This window comes from Sparus aurata, chromosome 18 (genome assembly GCF_900880675.1).
Source record: "Sparus aurata chromosome 18, fSpaAur1.1, whole genome shotgun sequence".
NCBI lineage: Eukaryota > Metazoa > Chordata > Actinopteri > Spariformes > Sparidae > Sparus > Sparus aurata.
This window is the reverse complement of record NC_044204.1, coordinates 4,452,261-4,473,178: the sequence shown is the minus strand read 5'-3', so window position 1 is coordinate 4,473,178 and position 20,918 is coordinate 4,452,261. Positions and strand designations below refer to the sequence as shown.

The 20,918-nt window shown below is 39.3% G+C and overlaps 2 protein-coding genes across 3 annotated transcripts in view; one reads left to right on the top strand and one right to left on the bottom strand.

The window, feature by feature from the left end:
- Positions 1-9,579, bottom strand: part of shtn3 (shootin 3) — a 39,835-nt gene extending 30,256 nt beyond the window's left edge. The window contains exons 1-2 of one of the 2 annotated variants that reach the window (XM_030397070.1): positions 9,103-9,579; positions 1,513-1,573 (exon numbers count right to left, since the gene is read on the bottom strand). In XM_030397070.1, coding sequence (XP_030252930.1) covers positions 1,513-1,573; positions 9,103-9,174 — 133 coding nt within the window. In that variant the 5' untranslated portion in view covers positions 9,175-9,579. The remainder of the gene's footprint in view (positions 1-1,512; positions 1,574-9,102) is intronic. The other variant, XM_030397069.1, reaches the window with a different exon arrangement.
- A 1,733-nt stretch (positions 9,580-11,312) lies between these two features.
- gm2a (ganglioside GM2 activator) lies at positions 11,313-17,933 on the top strand. Its single transcript, XM_030397146.1, has 4 exons — positions 11,313-11,555; positions 13,047-13,199; positions 15,036-15,218; positions 15,338-17,933. Exons 1-4 carry the CDS (start codon positions 11,451-11,453, stop codon positions 15,491-15,493), a joined length of 597 nt encoding a protein of 198 aa, XP_030253006.1. The 5' UTR covers positions 11,313-11,450; the 3' UTR covers positions 15,494-17,933.
- Positions 17,934-20,918: the final 2,985 nt, after the last annotated feature.

Below are 20,918 nucleotides of genomic sequence, written 5' to 3'. Positions count from 1 at the left end.
GTTTTTATGGCAATAAGAAATGAGGAAATGACATGATTTCCTAAGTGATCTAATTTTCTCCATTGAAAAAATGTATGTGATTATGATGCTATAACAGTCTGAAAGAGCCTCAACTGATATTCAACTGATAAGTCCACATTCTGCAACTTCTTATGTTTCCTCTGTGAAACAAAACTCTGACACTACTAACACCCACCAATTCTGCTACCTGATGTTTGTTAATAACCTGTAAAATGTTCTCTTACCTCTGAGAATAGTCATGACTGAAGCTGCAGCCTCATCAACAGAAGTCTGAGGGTCAGCTCCTCACTCAGTACAGCCACAAGTCAAAGTGCCCCCAAACACAAAAGCTCTCCTTCTGCAGGCTAACTAACCTGACAGTTGTCATGGAAACACAGGCGGACACCCTCTCAAACACACCCATTCAGAGGATGGGGTGTTGGTAATATCATGTCAACAGAGGCGAGGAGGAAAGGTGTGAATAGGTGAGGAGGAGGAGGAGGAGGAGAGAGAAGGAAGTGAAGGTGTCACCTGTCTGATTGTAGGTGGCATGATGTGTCGGAACATGATATCTGGTTAGACTGTGTGTGTTGAAGGCTACTTCACAAGATTCATTTAATGTTGGGTCTTATTTTCATCTTTAGAGAACAGCTACTGTTTCTATAGGTACATTGTTTTCACCCCAAAAAATTAAATTAAATTAAATTAGATTAAAATAAAATTAATAGCTGAGCCTTAAAGGGATAGTTTCGGGGTTTTTTTTTAAGTGGGGTCATATAAAGTACATATCTATAGTCGGTCTGTTTCCTACCCTAATTCCGGATCAGCGCAGCCTCAGTTTGGGCTGACAAAAAACCTGAACTATCCCTTTAAGAACAATGAGCCATCACTCACATACGAATGTGAAGCAGTCAATTAGTCAGACAGGATACAACATACATATGGCCTGATGACAACTGAGACAAAAATGACCAGTGTTTTGGGGCTTCTGGTGTAACCAGCAGATATCTGTGCAAATACTTCTAAACCACTTTAATTGGAGGTAAAACTAAAAAGGAGCACACCTGAAATGTAATAATCCCTAATTGGTCAGAAAAGCTGTGTGCCCACAAACACAGAAGGTCAAGGCTGAAACAGTAAGTCTGTAACAATGCACAGTTGTTCATCATTTCTGAATTTAAAACATCTACCTCGTGTTATGGAATTCCAAAGATCATGAGGGTTTATCCTCCAGGGAATATGAATGTCCATCCAAGAGTTGATGTCGTCATTTCAAGCCATCATCTGGACCATCACTGTGGCTAAAGAGGTCTATATTTTGATTTACTGATGACATCAACCACATTATCCAGTCTTTGAAATGCTATTTAGGTAAGGGGTATGCGGTTGGAAGTCTATCTGTCCTACTTCTGGATTTTCTTCCTAAATGCTACTTGGGTTGGATAAAGTTGTGTGAGCATACACTCTGTGATGACGGAGGAGCCCAAGGAGGTAACAGGAAGCTGGACTCACCTCTCTTGATGTGTTTGAGTTGTCTCTCTGCCTCATCTCTCTCCTCCGTCAGTCTGTTGCACTGCAGCAGGAGGAAACGGATAGAAAGACAGACAGACAGACAGACAGACAGGCAGACAGGCAGAAAGACAGGCAGAAAGATGGGGTCAACACATTAGATCATGTTCCACAACAGACTGTATATACAGGTCACTGATACCAACAGAGTAGAGTTACTCACACCGTGAGTAAGACACGACCACGGGCTACACAAGCTGTTACTACTGCATCCCAGAACACTTTGAGTACAATTCAAAAAAACAAAATGGTTCCTGAGTGTGTTAGTCAACATTTAAAAAACAACAGATGGATATCTAACATGGAGTCGCATAGTTCTGAGAGCCAAAATATCTGATGGTTTGTGCTGACAAATGTGTAATTAAAAAGCCATTAGTGCTTCCTTTCCTCAAATCAAAAATTCATAGCATGATTTAATTTGTCATTGTTCATTCTAATCCTTACATTAATTGTGTTAAGTTATTGTAGAGACAGAAACTGATGTTAGAGAGTGTTACACTGTCCCTGAACATCTGGTTGTATCTAGTCTGCCTGCATATCCCTCCAACCCCTGATCCAGCTGAGAGCTGTGGTGAGGACACAGCTACGCCGCAGATCTGATGATACCACCACAAAATTCATTATGGATCTTTGATCTGAGGGTTTCTGCTACCACTTAAAAGATCAGTGGAGGAAAAGGTTCTGAGATCGTTCACTCAAGAAAAACACTGAAAAATCAGATTATTATACCCCAAACATTTCTAAACTACAAAGATTCTGAATTACTAATTATTATGCAACCATTTGTTGGGGTGGGACAGGTTGTGCTGACCTATGCTGGCTTCAAAGGCATCTTAAGAGTATTTTTTTAAAGGAACTCAGCCTCTGTCTGTCTCTGAAATGTTTAAAAACACCAGATACAGAAAGCCTGAGGATTCGAAGCAGCAAACAGTCTCAGCAGAGTGCAGCACAAGAAGACTTCCTGCTCACCATCTCCTCCATAACAACATTAATTTTGCCTGATCCCCTCCCTGCCCTTCTCCGTTGTCTCAAAATGTTGCCCGGCCTTCATTTTAACGGACTAACTCTCTCTGCTCCGGCTGACTTGACGGCTGCCCTACAAAAGGCAAAAAGGCCATAACCACTCATTTCCACATCCAGTGGATCTGGTGTGAGTATCCCTTGTTGGGCTATATTTAGGCGGAGCAGCTGTGGAGGAGCCTGTTTGGATGTTAGAGGGATGAAACTCTGGTGACAGCAGCAGCAGCTGCAGACGTCAGCGAGGTTAACAAGAGCAAAACTGCCGTCAACACTCAAGGACAAACTGTGGGTTTCATTTTGGGTGAGAAAAACACAGTTTGAATCCAACTATGGACAGTCAATACACCCAAATCACCAACTATCTATCATTTGGTATCAAATCATGTCAGTCTTCCAGAGCTTTGGGATTAAAGGTCCAATTCATTTTCCCTTAAACAAAAAAGACAAAAGACTGGACATCAAAATCAAAGAATAAAACTGAACTAAGATTCCCAAGGTACATTTTGGTGAGAAACATCTCACCAAACACTGAAGACCTTGAAGTTTTCTTCTTGCCCTTGGAACACTTGACAAGAAAAACTTACCATATTGAGACAGGCTCTGGATTAATGTGAGTTAACTGTCTGGCTGACACAACAACATCTAACTGGGGTCAAACTGTTCCTTTAAGTTGCAACTTTACATTTCTTTGAGTTTGTCAGTTTTATGTTGTGTTTATACTCTAGTTAGGTGTAGGCACAAAACACACTTGGTAATGGTTGGAAAACATCATGGTTTGGCTTAAAACACAAAGATGGCTGGAGATGCCACAACCTTAATATGGTATGTAGCAGAAACGTTAAATGCTAACATTTTAGCCTGGATTGGAAGCAAGCTTTTTTATTTTGCAGCTAGTCTACAAGCTGTGCCATGTGACAATATAGAACCTATGACCACAGAAAAGCACCTATTGTTTAATATCATTTGTAACGTGTTGCAAATGTGTGGCAATATTTTGCTGTATTTGCTGCATGGACGTGTTCTGGATATGATAAGTCTGACACGGACCAGAAAACTGTAATTGTGTAAAAGACATCCCACAAAAACCTCAAACACTGCTAACATCTTTCACCTACTACACATTTATTCAGCTCATTTACAGGATATGTGCTATATCATGATACATATATCAAGATACAAGACTTTTGTTGTAACACGCAGCCCTACTACATATCAACAGTGAGTGAAGCTTGTGGGTACTGAAGTATTCGCAATTTCTTAGAAACACTGGAGAAGGGGAAATATTAAAACTGATGGCCTAAACATAAACCTAAACCTAAACCTCGCTTTGTCACAACAGCAGTGCTGTATTCTCAAAGGCATCAAAGCACATAACGTCCTTTTTTTGTGTGTGAGTAGAAAAACTGCATGGCTTTGCATTTGTTTGTTAATCCCTAACATCCCTCGAACATACAGTCTGCCTGTGCTCAGTGTCAGGGAGGGACGTGAGCAGTTACAAGAGCTTTCTGCTGAACTAAAAAACACTATGCAGTGAATCTTTCTTTCCTCTCCGGTCTCATCTCAGATTAACAATGGAATGACATCATCTCATTATTGATCAGAGCTGGAGTTACAGCCTCTTTTCTTTATTGGACAGAGATGTACAGTCGGCCCTCTGACTGACCGCAGTCGATGGCGGAGGATCTGCAGCGCTGCTGCGTCGGCCGCACACGCTTCATTTAAAATGGTAATTGGAACTCGTGGAGCATTCAGTGACCTCCTGACCATAAAGAACATCAAACAACAAAAAAAGCTCTTACTGGCTTCAAACAACCTCCAGAAGAATGAACTGACTGCATGTACAATTGATCATTACAAGAATACACACATTCATTTTTAACTGTTGTAGTTATTCAATGTAACGATGACAAATAATGGCTTCTATACTGAAAATTTAGACCAATAATGTCGTAGTAATGGCTTTTTAAAGTTTAAAATGTTTCCGTGTGATTGTGCCTCTTCCATTAGACCAGTGCAGTGACGTTAACTTTGAGGAAACGCTGACAACACGCACCCTCACTCTTTAGTTCTGCTCAAATCGGATTGATGGCATCCAAGACATCAAGTTTAAATTTATATTTCTTAAATATATCGTAAGCGGTGCTCAATAAATTAAAGGGTCCTATAGGCTTATTAGAGCAACTTATCAGAAAGTGTTCCGTTATTCTAAATCTGGAACAGAACTGCTGCATGTGTCACATCCCAGCACTCGGTTAGACAAAGAGGGAAGACACGAACTGTGACACAGCTTCTCTCTTTTATTTTTATTTTTAGCAACAGAGAAGATGTACTACGAGTAAACCAAGCAAATATGTTTGAGAAATGATTTGCTACAGTGTGGTGGACACAACCGGTGTGTCCTTTGTGGCTTTTTGTATCCCATGAGCTGTTCAGTGATGCATTCAGGCTATCTTTGTCCCCCTGGTAAAGTCAGGAAAAATCCCAGCGACCAAACTGTATTTAGCAGGCATGCAGGTGGTCATTAGTCACCAGTAAACACATCAGACTAAGCTGAGCAAAGAAGAAGTCACTGCTGTTTGTTCATCACAGGCTGATTCCCACAAACAAAAACGACTCAGACTGTATCTACATATAGGTGAGATTGTGCATGTTTACTGCAACCCTGTAACCTTGAGAACTACCTTTAATTCATTTAATTCCTATTCATGTTCAAGGGCATTTGAGGGCAACTTGCAGGTGATAGGTAAGCTTTGGACTTCATGAGTTTTCATGCAGCACCTGAACGCATCATTAGTTACGCCAGTTTGTACCTGATATTAACTTGTGGCCACTATCTCGAAATGGCATTTGATCATCGATGGTCACGTGTATTTCCCTCTGGAATTAAGAGCCGTTCTGTCACCTTAAGTGTGCAACTCGTCACGAACGACAAGGACGGGCATTAAATCAGGTCATTTTTTGGGAGGGAATGTTTGCTGTAGGGCTGCAACCAATGATTACTTTCATTGCCGATTAATCTGTTGAATATTTTCTTGATAATCGATGACTTGTTTGATCAATAAAATGCCAGTGTTCCGTCCTCAGATGTCTTGGTTTGCCCTCAACCCAAAGATATTCAGTTTACTGACAGAGGAGGAAAGAAGGCAGGAAATATTCACATTTAAGAAGCTTGAATCAGAGAATTCTGACAAATTATCACCAACTATTTTGATAATTGACTCATCTTTTTTTTTAACAGTTGACAACTCATTGATAAATTGTTGCAGCTCTAGCTTGCTAGCGACTGCCAACCTTACTCAAGCTAGCAAGAAGAGGGAGAGCGAGGTGAGCTTTCCACCTGCTGGATGGATTATTTTAAGTATGAGGTCTTGCTATATGGATTGCATTAACACCTGATTGAGATCTGATCCTTAGCATTCTGCTTGTATTAACACCTGGCGTTAACATGAGTTTACCCTCGTCCAGACACAGATTGCATGCTAATGCCAGGTGTAACTGTGACATCTGATCGGCTTAAAAAGGCTGCTTCTTGTTCTGCATCCTTTAACAGACGTATCATCACCTCCAACCTTCTTAAAATCAGATTAACACAATCTGATTTAATCATGTGAAAAGCACTTGCTACATGATAAAGATGTAAGCAAACTTCGCACGCCTTTCGTCTGATGTTTACTAAGCTTGCAGACATGACAGATGTTTCAAACGTATTCTGACATTTAAATAAAAGAGTGTTTTCGACCTGATGGGGATGTGGATTCTAAATGTTGCTATTTGAGTCTCTGAGAGGGCGCGACTGCGACAAAACAGAGACGATATTCACAGATAAAAGGACAAAAAGGACGTCAGCACCCAGCTCTCTCTCAGTCTCTCTCCTCAAGCAGCAGCAGGAAGCACTTGGCCCACTTTCTCCCAGCTCTACCTGCAGTCTCACACACTGTCAGCTCAGATTTCCCTGAGGAGCACAGCGAGGGCAAAGGGTTCACTGGCGGACTGGCAGGCACTGATGCTGCTGGGGTGAGCGGTTCAATTCCCTTTGCTGCTCAGTGAGTACAGGGACGCACGACAGCTCTTTATCTTTTAAATACAAACATATAAATGTCCACACAATTAAACTGACTGCACAGGCCGACATCTGCTGCTGGAAGGCATTTCAAACTGCAAAATCAATCACGATTGTCAGCATGTGAGGTTTGCATGTTTAGAGCTTTGTTAGCTGTGCTGCTCCTGTTTAATATGTGCTAAATGTTTTATGCTAGCTAGCTATTAAGCTAATTCTCCTTCTCTTTTGGGAGTTTTTACACCAGGCATGCAACTAAAAAAAGGTCAGATCAAGCACATTATTGGAATTTTGCAGCAACTGCCCTTACCATATATAGACTTTGTCCCACCATGCGGGGGGAAGGTAAGCGAGCGTTTCCTTCATCTATAAAGGTGAAAAATTGTTTTATCCTTTAGCTCTGCATCTTCATTTAGAATATAATATTCTCAATCAAGGATGTTGATTATTAGCCAAAACGAAGTCACCATCTGAGAAAGACTTATTCACGAGCTATAAGGTTCTGGAAAAAATGGTATCTGCTCCTCTACAAGTAACAAGAAAAACCATGATGTAATGAGAGGTCCTACACTACCCACAATCCTAAAGAGTACCAGCAACGTCTCTGATGTATCTTGCTGTTGCCACATCCACAAAAGTCGTGTCAGCAAACAAGTTACTGCTACTACGATCAGATTGGTTATTTTGTGTTCACCACAGAGCGACAGTGATTTGTCTTTCTGACGCGCAGCAATTGTTTATTTATTTTTCGCAGAAATTATGAAGAGTGTCCAAAAACATGGATTAGTGTTTGTAAATTGGAAATCATTGGAAAGGAATCATCCGCAATCTTTTTGTATATTTTAAAACAATTACTATTATCTTTATCTTTAATCTTAATTTCTGTTTCCAATTATTACTTCTTATGGCTCCAAATCAAATGTTTCATGATCACGATTCATCTCGTGGAATCCTGGCATGATGTCCAGGCTTAAAACTCTCTATATAAGGATTTTCTGCAGCATCACTGGAGTGAATGAACGGGAAAATCACTTCTTGAAAAAGAGCCATTCAAAACATTCATCACTTTTGAGCGATTAAGTAACAGTTAAGTTATAGTTTCAGTGCTATTGTACATCTTCTAAATAAATCTGTACTGACATCTGAACTTCAAATGTGATACCAAAAAACACAAAAAGTACCTTTCGGTACACAAATTTCATGTTGTAGACTATTTGTTTGAACCAAAACTTATGTCAGCCACAGAGGTGCTAGCAAAGCCTTCTGGGATTTGAAGTTTTTGAACAGTCTGACTTTTATCTTACTTTATGATACTCAGTGACTGGAGCAAGACTTTAAAAGGGTCGGGCAACAAGGGCGTCCATTTCTTTATATACAGGCTCCAATGGTTGGGGGTTCAATTCCCAATATCTCAGTAGCAAGATACAGGCACAAGCTAGAGCAAGGCAGGGCTGCTTGTTTTATTCTCCTCTTTGTAGGACGATGGATGAGGCGAGGCATTAACTCGCCAACTCCATTCCCAATGTAATGCAAACATAGGAGCAAAGGTATCAGTTTCTGTTTAGAGGTCAATGGGCAGAGCAAGGCATTAACGCAGTTTGATGGGGGGATACATTCCCAGTGACCACACAGCAAGAACGAGATGACATTGGTTTAGATTTGTTGCCAACTAAACTAGTAGAGTAAGGCAGGGGTAAGGCATTATGAAACGCGTGAGGGTGGAGGGTTCAACTCCCTGTTTAACTACAGGAATGAAGCAAGGTATTACAGACTGCAGGTTTAAGGCTTTGATGTTGTCCTTGTAGCTCAAAGGATGGAGACATGGCCACTAACAAGGGTGGTGCGTTCAATTCCTTGGGTAATTACATGGACAAAGCAAAGCACTATCACTGGGAGGAGTTGTGAGTTGAATTCCCACTGTGCTAACTACTGATATTGGGATGTTTGGGGTAAAACCATCCATCCAACAGCAGATTGGAGGCAGTTGGACTAATGAAGGTTTATTGAGACGACACATTTCTGCTAAATATCAGATGAAACCTGAGGCGAGGCTTTTTCCCCTCTGTGTATGTGAAAGGGATGAATTAACACTGTCAGCACATTTCTCTCTACAGAAGAATCTAATTTATTTTCTTTTTAAAAAATTCATTAAATTTCATTATCAAACCAGCACAATCTACCACTGATATAATATAAATTGTAATTTCTGCTCTCCTCTCCTTAAATGGCGAGAGGAGCGACACATTTAGGGAGGGGTCCGGCTCTTTCATGTCTACAATAACCTCCTGGAGAAGCCGGCCGGCGAATCTTACCGGCTCAAAATCAGTCTGCAAAAACCCCTATTGAGCCGGAGAGAGTGAACGCATTCTTTAGGACACCTTCAGAAAGCTCTACATGCAGAATAAAGCAGATTGGGAGCAAACATTTGGGCTGTTTTACGCGTTTTATCGGTTTACCTCTGTTTGCATGTGCGCGTCCCTCTCCCCCTCACATCCCTCCATCTGCGCGGATGCTGAGCAGGGGAGCATTTTTCCAGGAGAAGAGTGATAAAATAGTCCCACTTCTGTCTTCTTCCACGGTTATTTAACAGAAACTACACAACGGTTGCGTTCTAGCAGCACATGTCTAGTTCCGATACCATTTTCTCGTCTTCTTTCAGGCACATGGGATGATGGAGAGGAGGTCAGTGCGCTGCTGCTGCTGCTGCTGCTGCTCCTCCTCCTTTCACTGACAGCATCATCTGGCTCCCCCTGAACCCCTCCTCCCTCCTCTTCCTCCTGCCTCAGGGCTGCGGGCAGTCCGACTGAACCATTTTTGCAAATGTTCTCCCAGAATTTAAATACTTAATCGTATGTTTTAATCAAATTTCGCTCCAAATCTCCACCTGAGCAACAACATCATTATATAAAATCACACAGGAGAGATTTTTTGTCACTTTCAGTCGGGTTGCGTTCAAGTGTTGTCGGGAGAGTCCGACATTTGGATACCGGCGTTGCATTCAACGTCAGCGATTGAAAATAGGGAATAACATAATCACAGTCATTAATATACGCATATTTAAATGAAAACAGTTCAATTATCTTTTTATTGTCCTTGTATCTTATTGATTTTTATGTGCAGACTGAATGCCTTTTCAATGCTCTCTTATTGCTGTGTTGTTATCCAAGAACAAACAGTCTTAAAATCTTAAAATAACAACCAGACTGTAATAGTACTAATACTATCATTATCTTTATAATAGTAATCATTATTTGCCTAGTATGATTACTTGAACTGTATTTAAATGTAGATTCAGTTAAAGAAAACATTTTTGTTCGATTCTCTCTGCAGAGATCTCAGATCAGCTGCAAAGGTCAGTGTTTGACACTGAGCTCTGTGGACATTGTGTGTGTGTGTGTGTGTGTGTGTGTGTGTGTGTGTGTGTGTGTGTGTGTGTGTGTGTGTTTGTGTGTGTGTGGTGTGCGTGTGTGTCAAAATAGCTGTATTACACCGACATCTATTGGCATTAACTTGTAATTACAGATGATTCTCAACCACTTCAAAATGACGTGGCTATTTAGTTAAGTTATCATAGACAAGACATAGACAATCATAAATACATTTTATTCATATAGCCAAAATCACAATAACATTGCTTGGGCTTTACAATCTGTATAGTGAAAGATATCCTTGTTCTTAGATCTTAGATTCAAGTGAATCTGATCTGATGCAAATTACATAATATATGTAAAGTGTGTGGATCCTGGAGGACGACTGAGCAGACCAAGGCATCGCCAAACGGTGCCAGAGTCACAGGACATCCTCTAAATACTTCATTCCAATGTTCCTCTGTTCTGTACAGTTAAATACAGTTTTTTAGGAGAGGGGAAACAATCTATCCCTAGTGATTAGAATATAGAGATAAACAGATATTTTTGGCAGGTACATGAAGGAGGAAAGCTTGTGTTAGGAGTGTTCTTATTTATTTTGTAACACTGGGAGGATATTTGGATTGTAAATAAACTGAGATTGTTATGTATGTATTCAATTGGGTGGTAGTTGTTTGTATATAAGTTAAAATATGACATATAAATATGAGAATTTTTAAAATATTATAAGAGTTAACCCTTAGATGCATATACGCCATTTCAATTTTTGACTTATCTTATACATTTTAAGACATTTTAGTTTTTGTAATTCTAACCCAAGTTTCCATAAGTGGAGAATGACCTGCAATCATTTCCTATGGACTCTCGAGAACCTTTGATTCTTATCAACTGTGGCTGTCAGTAATATTTTTATTTCAGACCACGTTTACTCTACAATAAATATTTGATATGTTTCAACAACATAACACAACAACAAATATATATATAAAATAAATTACATAACTGACAAAAATGGCATTAAATCTGATATGCTGGTTATTTTTCACCCACTACTGGAAGAGTGTAGGGTCCAGTCTCTCATGATGTTTAGGGTTAAAGATTGAGGAGTGAGAAATGGGTAGGGATATATAAGTTAGTTCAAAATAAAAAAGTCCTTCATCAATTCATTCTGCACGAAGGCTAACAGTAAAAAAAAAAACAACTAAACTTTTATTTCCAGACAGAAACTGTGGAAACGCTGAGGCCCAAGTCACGTGATGTGGTCGCAACGTCATGTGACAGCGTGGGTCATTGCGCAAGTAAACACGGAAGTGATTCCAGCAGCGGACCGATAGACTTCTGCAGGGTCAGTTTTCTCTCAGTTTACGGCTCAGAGTGTTCACAGAGGTTCGACTCTCCTCCGGGTTGTGTTTAAATCTTCACTCTGAGACAAAACGATGGATAACCTAACAGCTGTGACGGTGACTGTGTGCCTGGTGGCAGTTTTAACTCAGGTGAACTGCAGCAGCTCGTCCGGACTGAAGAGAGTCACCAAGGCTCAGGTGAGTCCGGTACTGCTGATGTTACTTACTAATAATATAACACTGATATATTACTGCACCGATCTGTTCATATGTCCTTTAAACTGTAACTTGAACCTGAAGTGACTGTTTCCAAATGATGACATCACCTAACAGTTATCTTTAATTGAAGTTAATCTCATCTCAAAGCCTTTCAGTGACTGTTAGATAAGATAAACTTAGATTAAATAAAGATATCTAATTCAAACGTTGAATGAATTTAATTGTAGTTATTTAAGTCGAGCTGATAAAGTTTTGTCTTCAGTGCAAAAGTTTGAAAACCTCGCCAAAAAAGAGAAGTTGAGATCTCATGGTGAACATTTCCTGGTGCTTTGGTTTCTGTTTTTTTTTTTTTTTGGATTTATTTGTTGTTTTTCCAAAGATAATTAAGTAGTTTATGAAGAAAAGCTGTCAAACGTTTGTTGATAAAAGGGGAAATTCACTTTTTTTTTTGTTGTTTTGTCATTTCTCACATTGAAAATTGTCTTAACTGTTTGTTTTTTTTAATTTTTCAGCATTCCGTGGAATAGGCTGCTAGAAATGTTCAGGAAAACAAGAACAAAAACAAAAACAAAAAAAGATCCATAATACTAGTAACTTTTATTCAGATAGAATTTATATAGACATAAGTTCAGATAAACACAAAGATAGGCTACATATTTTATTTAAAAGCGACATTAAAGAGAAGTTATTTACAAAAGGCCCATGCTGATTGTGTTCACTCGTGTTTCAAGTCCTTGCAGGTGGATTTTCATATGCTATGGAAATGAACCAAGCACAGACAAGAAGGTTGTCTGAAGGAACATATTCAAATGTGTGAAATACACTGATGGGACTTGGATAGGAGTTGGCACAGTAATGTAAAATATGTAGAGTGTGTAAATGCTGGTTTGTGTTATCAAATTCTGCATGTTTAATCATTTTTTTTGTTTTTTTGTTTTTTTGTTTGTGTGTTTGACAGAAACAGTTGTTGGGCTCTGAGCGGTGCCAGAGTTCACTTTAAGCTAATTTTCATACTTAGGCTCTGTGCAGGAGACAGAGAAAACATCTCTGTTAGACGAAACACACTGACAGAAAAAACACAGGGACAAAACAATAGATATCTATCTTCACTATATATCAACGTAACAAGATTTCATGAGATTTACCAAACTTAAAAGGCTCTTTAACAATGAGATATGAGAAGGACTTGTGTGATTTGTTAGTTGAAATCTGACTGGTTTGCTCTGTGGTTGTTTGAATGTTTTTGTTTCTGTCAAATCTGTTGTTGTTTAATAAGATGATTATCATGGAAACGGATTGAATAGTTTTGTTTTATTTTTCAATAATAAAGTCTGTTGACATCTTTTTACTCCTTTTCAAACGTGGAATGCCTTATTTGAATAATTTGCTAGAACTCATTTTTTTTTCTATTTTAAACTACTGCAAAATTAATAAAACAAGAGTCGACCCTGTTGTTTGTGTCATGGACAGTTTTTTGGTTTTGACTGGAAGAACTGTGGGCAGCCAGATGCTCCAGCTGTGCTGAAGACTCTGACCGTGTCTCCAGATCCCATCGCCATCCCAGGAGACCTGACGGCCTCGGCCTCTGGATCCACATCTGTCGAGCTCAGCGCTCCCTTGTCGGTGAGTGCATATAAAGTATTAACATCTCCACCAAGTCACTTGACTATTTTACATTATGACATACTGTCAGGGTAGCTAACGGCTAGCTGGGGCTTCATCTGATTGGCCCTTGTATGTTGGCATGCTCAAGGTGCATGCATGGTGCATGTAAACACAATGATTTTTCTTATTCATAGTGTGTCAGGCAGTCTTTTGCGATGTGTTGATCGCACATGTTCATATCGCGATGATGATGAAAATTCGATTTATCGGGCAGCCCCAGTGGGGATACTGGGAAAAGGCAGAAATGTCTGCAGCTGCTGTAGTAATCATTAAGTCACTGGTATTCCTCCATCGCAGATAAGGGTATCTGAGCCAAACAGAGTTGTAATCAGCAGTGTGTTGATTATGTCTTGCCTGTGTGGAGTGAGCAGCTTGTTGTTGTGTGAAGCAGAAATAGGCATGTCTGGATCTGCTGCTGACCCTGTGAGCTTCATGTGAGCAAATCAGACTCTGTGCCACAAACAGAGCTGAGATCAGTTCAAGAGGAAGAGGATTTTAATTGTTGATGTTTTGTTATTGGATTTTTTTTAATAAAAAAAAAAACAAAACTGACTGGCTGAAAACTGATTACAGTGAATGAAGGGCTTTATGTCTTTTTTTTGGTGCCCTTCTTGACTTATATGAGCCTGAAAACAGTTCTCTAATTAGTCAAAGTATTTATGTTGCTATCCTATTAATTAAGACTCATTACATGTATTTAATACTCCACTTATATCTGACAATAAAGTGTTTGCAGAATGCCCCTTGTTGTTTTCAGATCTGAGAATTCCCCCTTCTTTCCCTCAGCGATGACCTCAGATCCTGGTTGTCTATTTCAGGACTGAGCAGTAGTAGGTTTATAAGCCGGGTTAGACTCTTGAGGTTTCGCTCATCACTAATTCACCTTTAGTTTTACACTTATTAACTGGCACAGGTTCTACTAGTGAATGAGGATGACTTAATTTCAAGTTACTTGTACTTGCAGTTTTGTTACATGAGAATAATCCATATTAATTAAGGTCTGGTCACCTTTTCGCAGGTCCCTGCCACAGGATGTCCAACAGCGATCAGGATCATACTGTAGGAAGTTAACAAACAACAGATATAGGCTATAAAGACGAGCAGTAAAATCTCCTGACGGCAGGCATTGTATCAGCTGCAGTCTGTGAATTTTACGGCAATTTCAGAATACAATACATTGCAGTTATCGTAGTGATCGAGAAGTTATCTGAGAAGAGAAGAGAGACATAATGTCATGCATAAGTCCAAGTTTCATGGTACTACTCGGCACAGAATGAGCAGCTAACATGTTTGTTTGCTTCAAAGCTGAACTAAGTGAGTCAACATTTGGGAAAATCTTCTTATATAATGTACTGGAGTGAAGATTACTACTGTAAACAATCAGCTGTGTCTGAGTGATGTCAGATCTGTTCAGAAGGACTTCTAACTGTTTGATATCATCTGATAATACACTGCAGTGAGTCACTGTGTGTGTTTACAGACTTTTGAAATGAATCCATTTACAAACATTGATTTGATATATGAGAAATATATTTATTCATTTGTCTTTATTAACTCTGATTAGACACAACATTCATGTATTTAAAGTATTTGGATGCTCCTCACCTCTTTTTTTGCAGTGGAAACTAAATGACAAAATAATGGAGTATTGTACAGGGTCTCAGCCAGTTGTTTTCTTCTGCAATTTTTATTTTTTTTTTAAATCTCTCTTTTTTAAAATAATTTGAATCTCAGAGGAGCTATCAAAGACCTTCAAACATTGTTGCCCCCTCTTCCTCTTTCACTGCTCCTCAGCTGAACGTGACCCTGGAGAAGGAGGTGGCAGGTTTCTGGGTGAAGGTTCCCTGTCTGGACGAGCTGGGCAGCTGTCACTATAAAGACGCCTGTGATGTCCTGAACCAGCTGATCCCTCCGGGTCAGGACTGTCCTGAACCACTGCACACCTACGGCTTGCCCTGTCGCTGCCCCTTCAAAGCTGTGAGTCTTTTTACTTTTCAGATAGATGAACGTCTGTTTTCATTCTTTTTACCAATAATTACAGGAACTATATCATCAGAGTGCCTCTGATCTTTGAGATCCCCTGTGTGTCTTCTCAGGGCTCGTACGCTCTGCCTAAGTCCGACTTCAACCTGCCCGACATGGATCTGCCCTACTGGCTGACTAACGGGAACTACCGTGTGCAGGGCGTCCTGGGTAGCCAGGACAAAGAGCTGGGCTGCCTCAAAGTGGCTCTGTCTCTTCACTCTGACTGAACCAACAACTGAAACTGTCAGGTTCAAGTTTTATTTACTTGCACTGAACAATCACTGATAATTGGGAAATGAAAGCAGAAGTTGCACAAAGTTCAGAGTATAATAAACCTCACAGAAGGTTCACAAAAGGTTGTGATGACAATGAGAAAAACAAGATGGCATTTATCTGGTTATAATGACCCCATCATTTTCCCGCTTATTTCGGCCGCTGACTCTTTGCAGAATATTGGAACTAGTTTGCATGAAAGTGAAGCTTTTCCTGTTTCCCCCAGATCCACCCGAGCCACCAGGCAGCATCCTTTTTATTCTTTATGTATTTTTACGCTTCACTTTACCTGCTGCAGCCAAACATGGTGCCATCTGAGTGACAGACATGTTTCGTAAGCTGAGATGTCATTGAAACTGAAGAAAAATGATAAGTGCTTCCTGACTAGTGGATAAGAATTTCACAGTCACATATTTCTGAGAAAAGCTGTTGCTATGTCCTTTTTCAATATCTGATCTCAAAAAAAGTTTTTTGCAGGAAGTTCTACATATTCTGAAACTGATAATCAAAAACCTCCGTGCTGCTCTCACGACAGTGCAGCTACCTTTATTCATCCTGTAAAAACAGAAAACGTTTATCTTTTTCCAGCTGCTTTTTACGCTTTTTTAAGTCTTGCCCAGTGGCACCTTGGGACAGAGAGCAAAATGTTTGGTGTTGGATTTTAACCAAATTTCTGTTTTCCGTATAGAATGAAAAGAAAGACGCTGAACTGCTGACAGTCAGGGCACTCAGCCAAATGATCAGGAGCCTCTTAAGGCACAACTAGATTAATCATTACATATGTTTTGTTCTAATTTTTACTGAGCTAAAACTACAACTGAACTACTACAAGTTACTGAAATATAATTTATTTTAATATAAAACCTAGACTCCAAAAGGTCTGTTGCTCAGAAAACACAAAAAAATCTAAAGGAACGGGGCGCCAGTGTGGAGAGCGCCCCAATGTACAGAGGCTTTTTCCCTGCTGCAGCGGCCCTGGGCTGGAATCCTGGCCTGCACTGGTGCTGCGTGTCACTCCCCCTTTCTCACCCTGTTTCCTGTCATGTCTTCAGCTGTTCTATCAAAAAAAGCCAAAGACCAAAAAAATATACTTGTGAAAAAATGTAAATGATTAAAATAATCAATATTTCACCGAACAATATTTTATTTATTTTCAATTTATGCACAGCTGCAAGTGCCATGAGCCCAAAGGAGCAAATGACTGAGGACTTTTCAGCGTTACAACATGATAAATGTATTAATGTATGAAATTGACATATTCAAAATTGTTATTTTTAGTTTGGGGTGAATTCACAATTATGGAAAACAGAAAGTGATCTTTTTTTTTTTTTTTACATATAAATAGATGTTTAATTCCAATTATATTAGAATACAAACGGTGTTATATTTCCAGGGCTCTAAGATTAGTGAACAAAACATTGACAAAAAAGTATATCCAAGAGAAAACAAAAACACTATATGCCTTTTGAAAAATCATTTTAATAGTAATTTTCTTTGTAGAGGTCATTAAAGCTTCTCTCTGTCTTCAGTTGGTGAACAAGATAAAGATAAAATCCAAGGACTCTATGTGCCAAGATATACATGTTTGCCTTCAAATAAATCATGTCTCCAGTGGTTGAAATTAAAGGACAATTCGGTTCAAATTTGACATTGTTCCACTCTTAAGGGGAATGATCAAAGTTGCAGAGCGACCAGGAGAAGGAGCGATTTTATTACATTGTATTCATCTCATCACACAAACCTTCACGTCTTGCTGCTGAATCACATTCGGGTCCATCCTGCTGATGTTTCAGATCACAGGAACATTTGCTTTTGTGGGAAGTGAAAGTGATGATTTGGTTATAAGAACAATCTGCTGACACTTCTATGATGACATGCTGTTTTTAACATGTTTTCCCAGGAATAATGCTCGTTGTGCATTCTCACATGCTTTACGATGCTGAGATTTGTTTTTAAAAAAAGAGCTTTTGGTACTCTGTCTCGATCATTGTTTGATCATTATCTTTAAAAACATGTAAAAGTATAAAAAGGGTTTTCTGGGAATTAAGCTCATCTAGTTCATTTATGTAGTATAACTGATGGTAGCCGATGTATAAGAGATGTTATTTCATAATTCTTTCATGGTTTTTTTTAAGATTATTTGTTGTTTTTATCAAGTGCCTGATTTGATCTTCAGGATGAAGAACTTTTATCCACAGAGTACAATAAAATGAATACGAGTTGAAAAGAAATGATTAAACACACAAAGATAACTGGTCAGTGATGACATTAGATCATTCTGATTTTAATTTGCCAGAAAATTGCCGGATGTTTGTTTTCTACCGTGTTAATGACATGATGGGATCAGTTTCCACACGGTGTACAGTTTGTATTAATAAACATTATGCCATAAAATGTGTTTGGTTTTTTTTCATGTGTAAAGTTAATTTAATGTTTAGAATATAAAAGCTGATTGTTCTGACATGAACTGAGAGAAAGTTTCGCTTTTTCAGGTTTTACCAGTGACTAATTGCAGTGTAATATGAGAGGAAGATGAGATGAGAAGAGGGAACAGGATCAGACTGTCAGTGTGTTTTTATCCTTATTGTGTTTGATTATTAACTTTTTATACAAACGATCACAATTTACAACAAAACAGCAGGACGATGACCCTAATTCAGCAGCTAAGAGATTTTGTTTTCTACTTTATTGACCTCAGTAAGTCACCAGACTGAACTCTCAAATCCATTAAAACAAACAGGAAGTGAAGCTTCACTGAACAAACAAGTTGCTTTCTCTTTGTGGTAAAAGTGAGAGAATAATGAAGCCTAAAAACATGAAATACTTTACTGCTACTATTCTTACTCTTCTTCGTAAGTGCTCTCAGTACTCAACCTACTTTTACCATAATACAGTAATCAGTGTTTTGTTCATTAATTTTATGATCAATAAGTAGTACATCTTACTGATTATCTGAAATAAATCAACTCATGTATCTGTGATGAGTACAAAGGACAAGCAGTGTTGATCACAATAAATCAGCAGCTCCACATTTCCCCACAGGGTGGAAGCATTTCCTCTGAAAATAATCTGGTGACTACACACTAAGTTATACTCTGAGACTCTTAACAGTACAAATACTGTTATTTCTGCTGTTACTGCACCTTCTGCCACTGGATGTATTACTATTAAACTATATGCAACCATGAAAACGGCACTAGACCAGAGTAGAACAACTTTAGAAGCCACATAACACTTCCAATCTGTTGTGATTGATCAAGTTTATGTCTGCAGCAAACACAAAATAAATGTAAAATACATAACTTAAATAAATCATAATAATAATAATACTACACAATGTCCTGGTTTCTTTATTAAGACAAAGACATTTTAAGTGTAAAATCAGTTCTCAGGTCACTGCAGCAGTGAATTTTAACAGGAAGCAGCCAAGAAAACAGAAAACAAAAGGAGGAAAGTGAGGAATTACACATGGAGGAGCGAACACATCCACACAGCCAGGACGTGAAGTCAAGCAGCTGGATGTGACTGAAGAGCTGTGGGTACTAGTTTCTTCAACAGTGATATGTGAGGCAGTTCTCCTTAATGCTCACTGAAGAGGTTTAACAGTGTGCAGGAATATAGAAAATGAATTAGAGAATCAGGATCACATGTGTTTATAGCCTCGTGTGGATCCTTTGAACCTGCTGATGAAAATCAGCTGCCGGCATCTGCTAACATTCATTAACTGTTTCTATTGTGGTTCCATCAGAGATGAAAGACTGACTGTACCTCCGGGAAGAAACAAACCACAGCAGTCAATCAGCTTTTTTCTTCATAAGGATGCTTTCACCTCTGACCCCTGCTCATTTGAGTATTTGTTAAGAACAGAGCTTTAACAGTAATGCTGTGACCTTCCTGTTAGCATCAATACTTGAAGTAAAACAAAACAAAATACACTAGGCTGCTCTGAACCAGCAGCTGCACAACGTGTGGCTTTTATTTTGGAGGACACATCCTGATATATCTAATGTACACACCATGTGTTATTAATCCAAATTAAAAGTTCTCTTTAGTGTTCCAGGTATTTCTCAAAGGAGAACTCAAATAAGTGATTAACAGATAGATATGTGTGCAGTTTGATTACAGTGGCACAGCTGCAGGGCACTTCTCTTAATCTCAGACAGGAAGTGCACTGTTCGAGCAGCTGCAGCATTTTAACCAGAGAGAAGTTAATGTGAAACCACAGCATGTGGACACCAGACATACATACACACATGCACATTTGTAGTACACTTGGTTTAAAATGTCATTTCTTATAACTGCATTGTGTGATTGAGGCCATGAGAGGGCAGAAATATTCACACTGCTCTGCACCTGAGCAAAACACATTGCAGAGACAGTCAGCAAAGTCAAAGGATGAAGAGTTGTATCAAGATATCATTGAAATTATGGATTACACCTGGATACGACGGTGCCACTCAGCCTTGCTTCCATTTTTGGACACCTCTCCGACTCTTTCTATTATCCATTTTTGATCTATGGTGGTTTCAGAAAAAAGGGGCGATGCACCATCTAGTGGAGTTTGCAGGATAGAGGCCTAGGAACACATGTTTTGGATGTTTAGTTCAGACTGGTGGAGTGAGGCAGGTGCACAGCTCGCTCCATGCTGGCATGCAGGGAGGACACCAAAGCCAGATACATCTGTGGGGGTGAAGGAAAGTAGTTTACTCTGTCTAGTCGGCTCTGGCAAGTGAGCTGGAAGCGACAAAATATATTGCTCTTGGGCTGACTAGCTTTCTTTTTTCCCTTTATTTGATGTTGTTATTCATGTGTTTGCTTCCCCCATTACTTGTTAACGTTAGCCAGGTTGAATCCCCGTCAGTCAGAGAAAGTTTAAGGTGTGTTGGGATTTTAAATGGTTTGCTGTGAAAACAATCACGCGTGTAAGCCGTTGAAATTTGTTGACTCACTAAGTGTGTATGACTTACTGATTACAGTGTGCTCTGGTGTGCTCTTGGAATTATAACCTCTTCTCTGTTGGTGATAGCTGAGATGCTAACTGTGAGGAGGTCAATGTAGGCGGCATGATTTCAACAGCTGAACTTCTGTAATAAAAACACCTTAACATCCACCGCCATGATTTCTCATTTCTTACGCTCTTGCAATGGGTGTAACATTTCCAAAACTTTCCTGAAGTAAACCTGGGAGCTAGAAAACATTTTTGGTTTATGTACAGGCTGAGTAGTTTTCATTGGACTGAATAGGCTCCATCTTTGCATTTGGCATCTAGTTGTTCTAGCTGCATTCACATGGAGCCTAATATTGGGATTACCATTGGTCTCCAGTAGAGACCAAACAGAATGAATATGCTCCATTTGAACACCTAGATCAGATTAAATA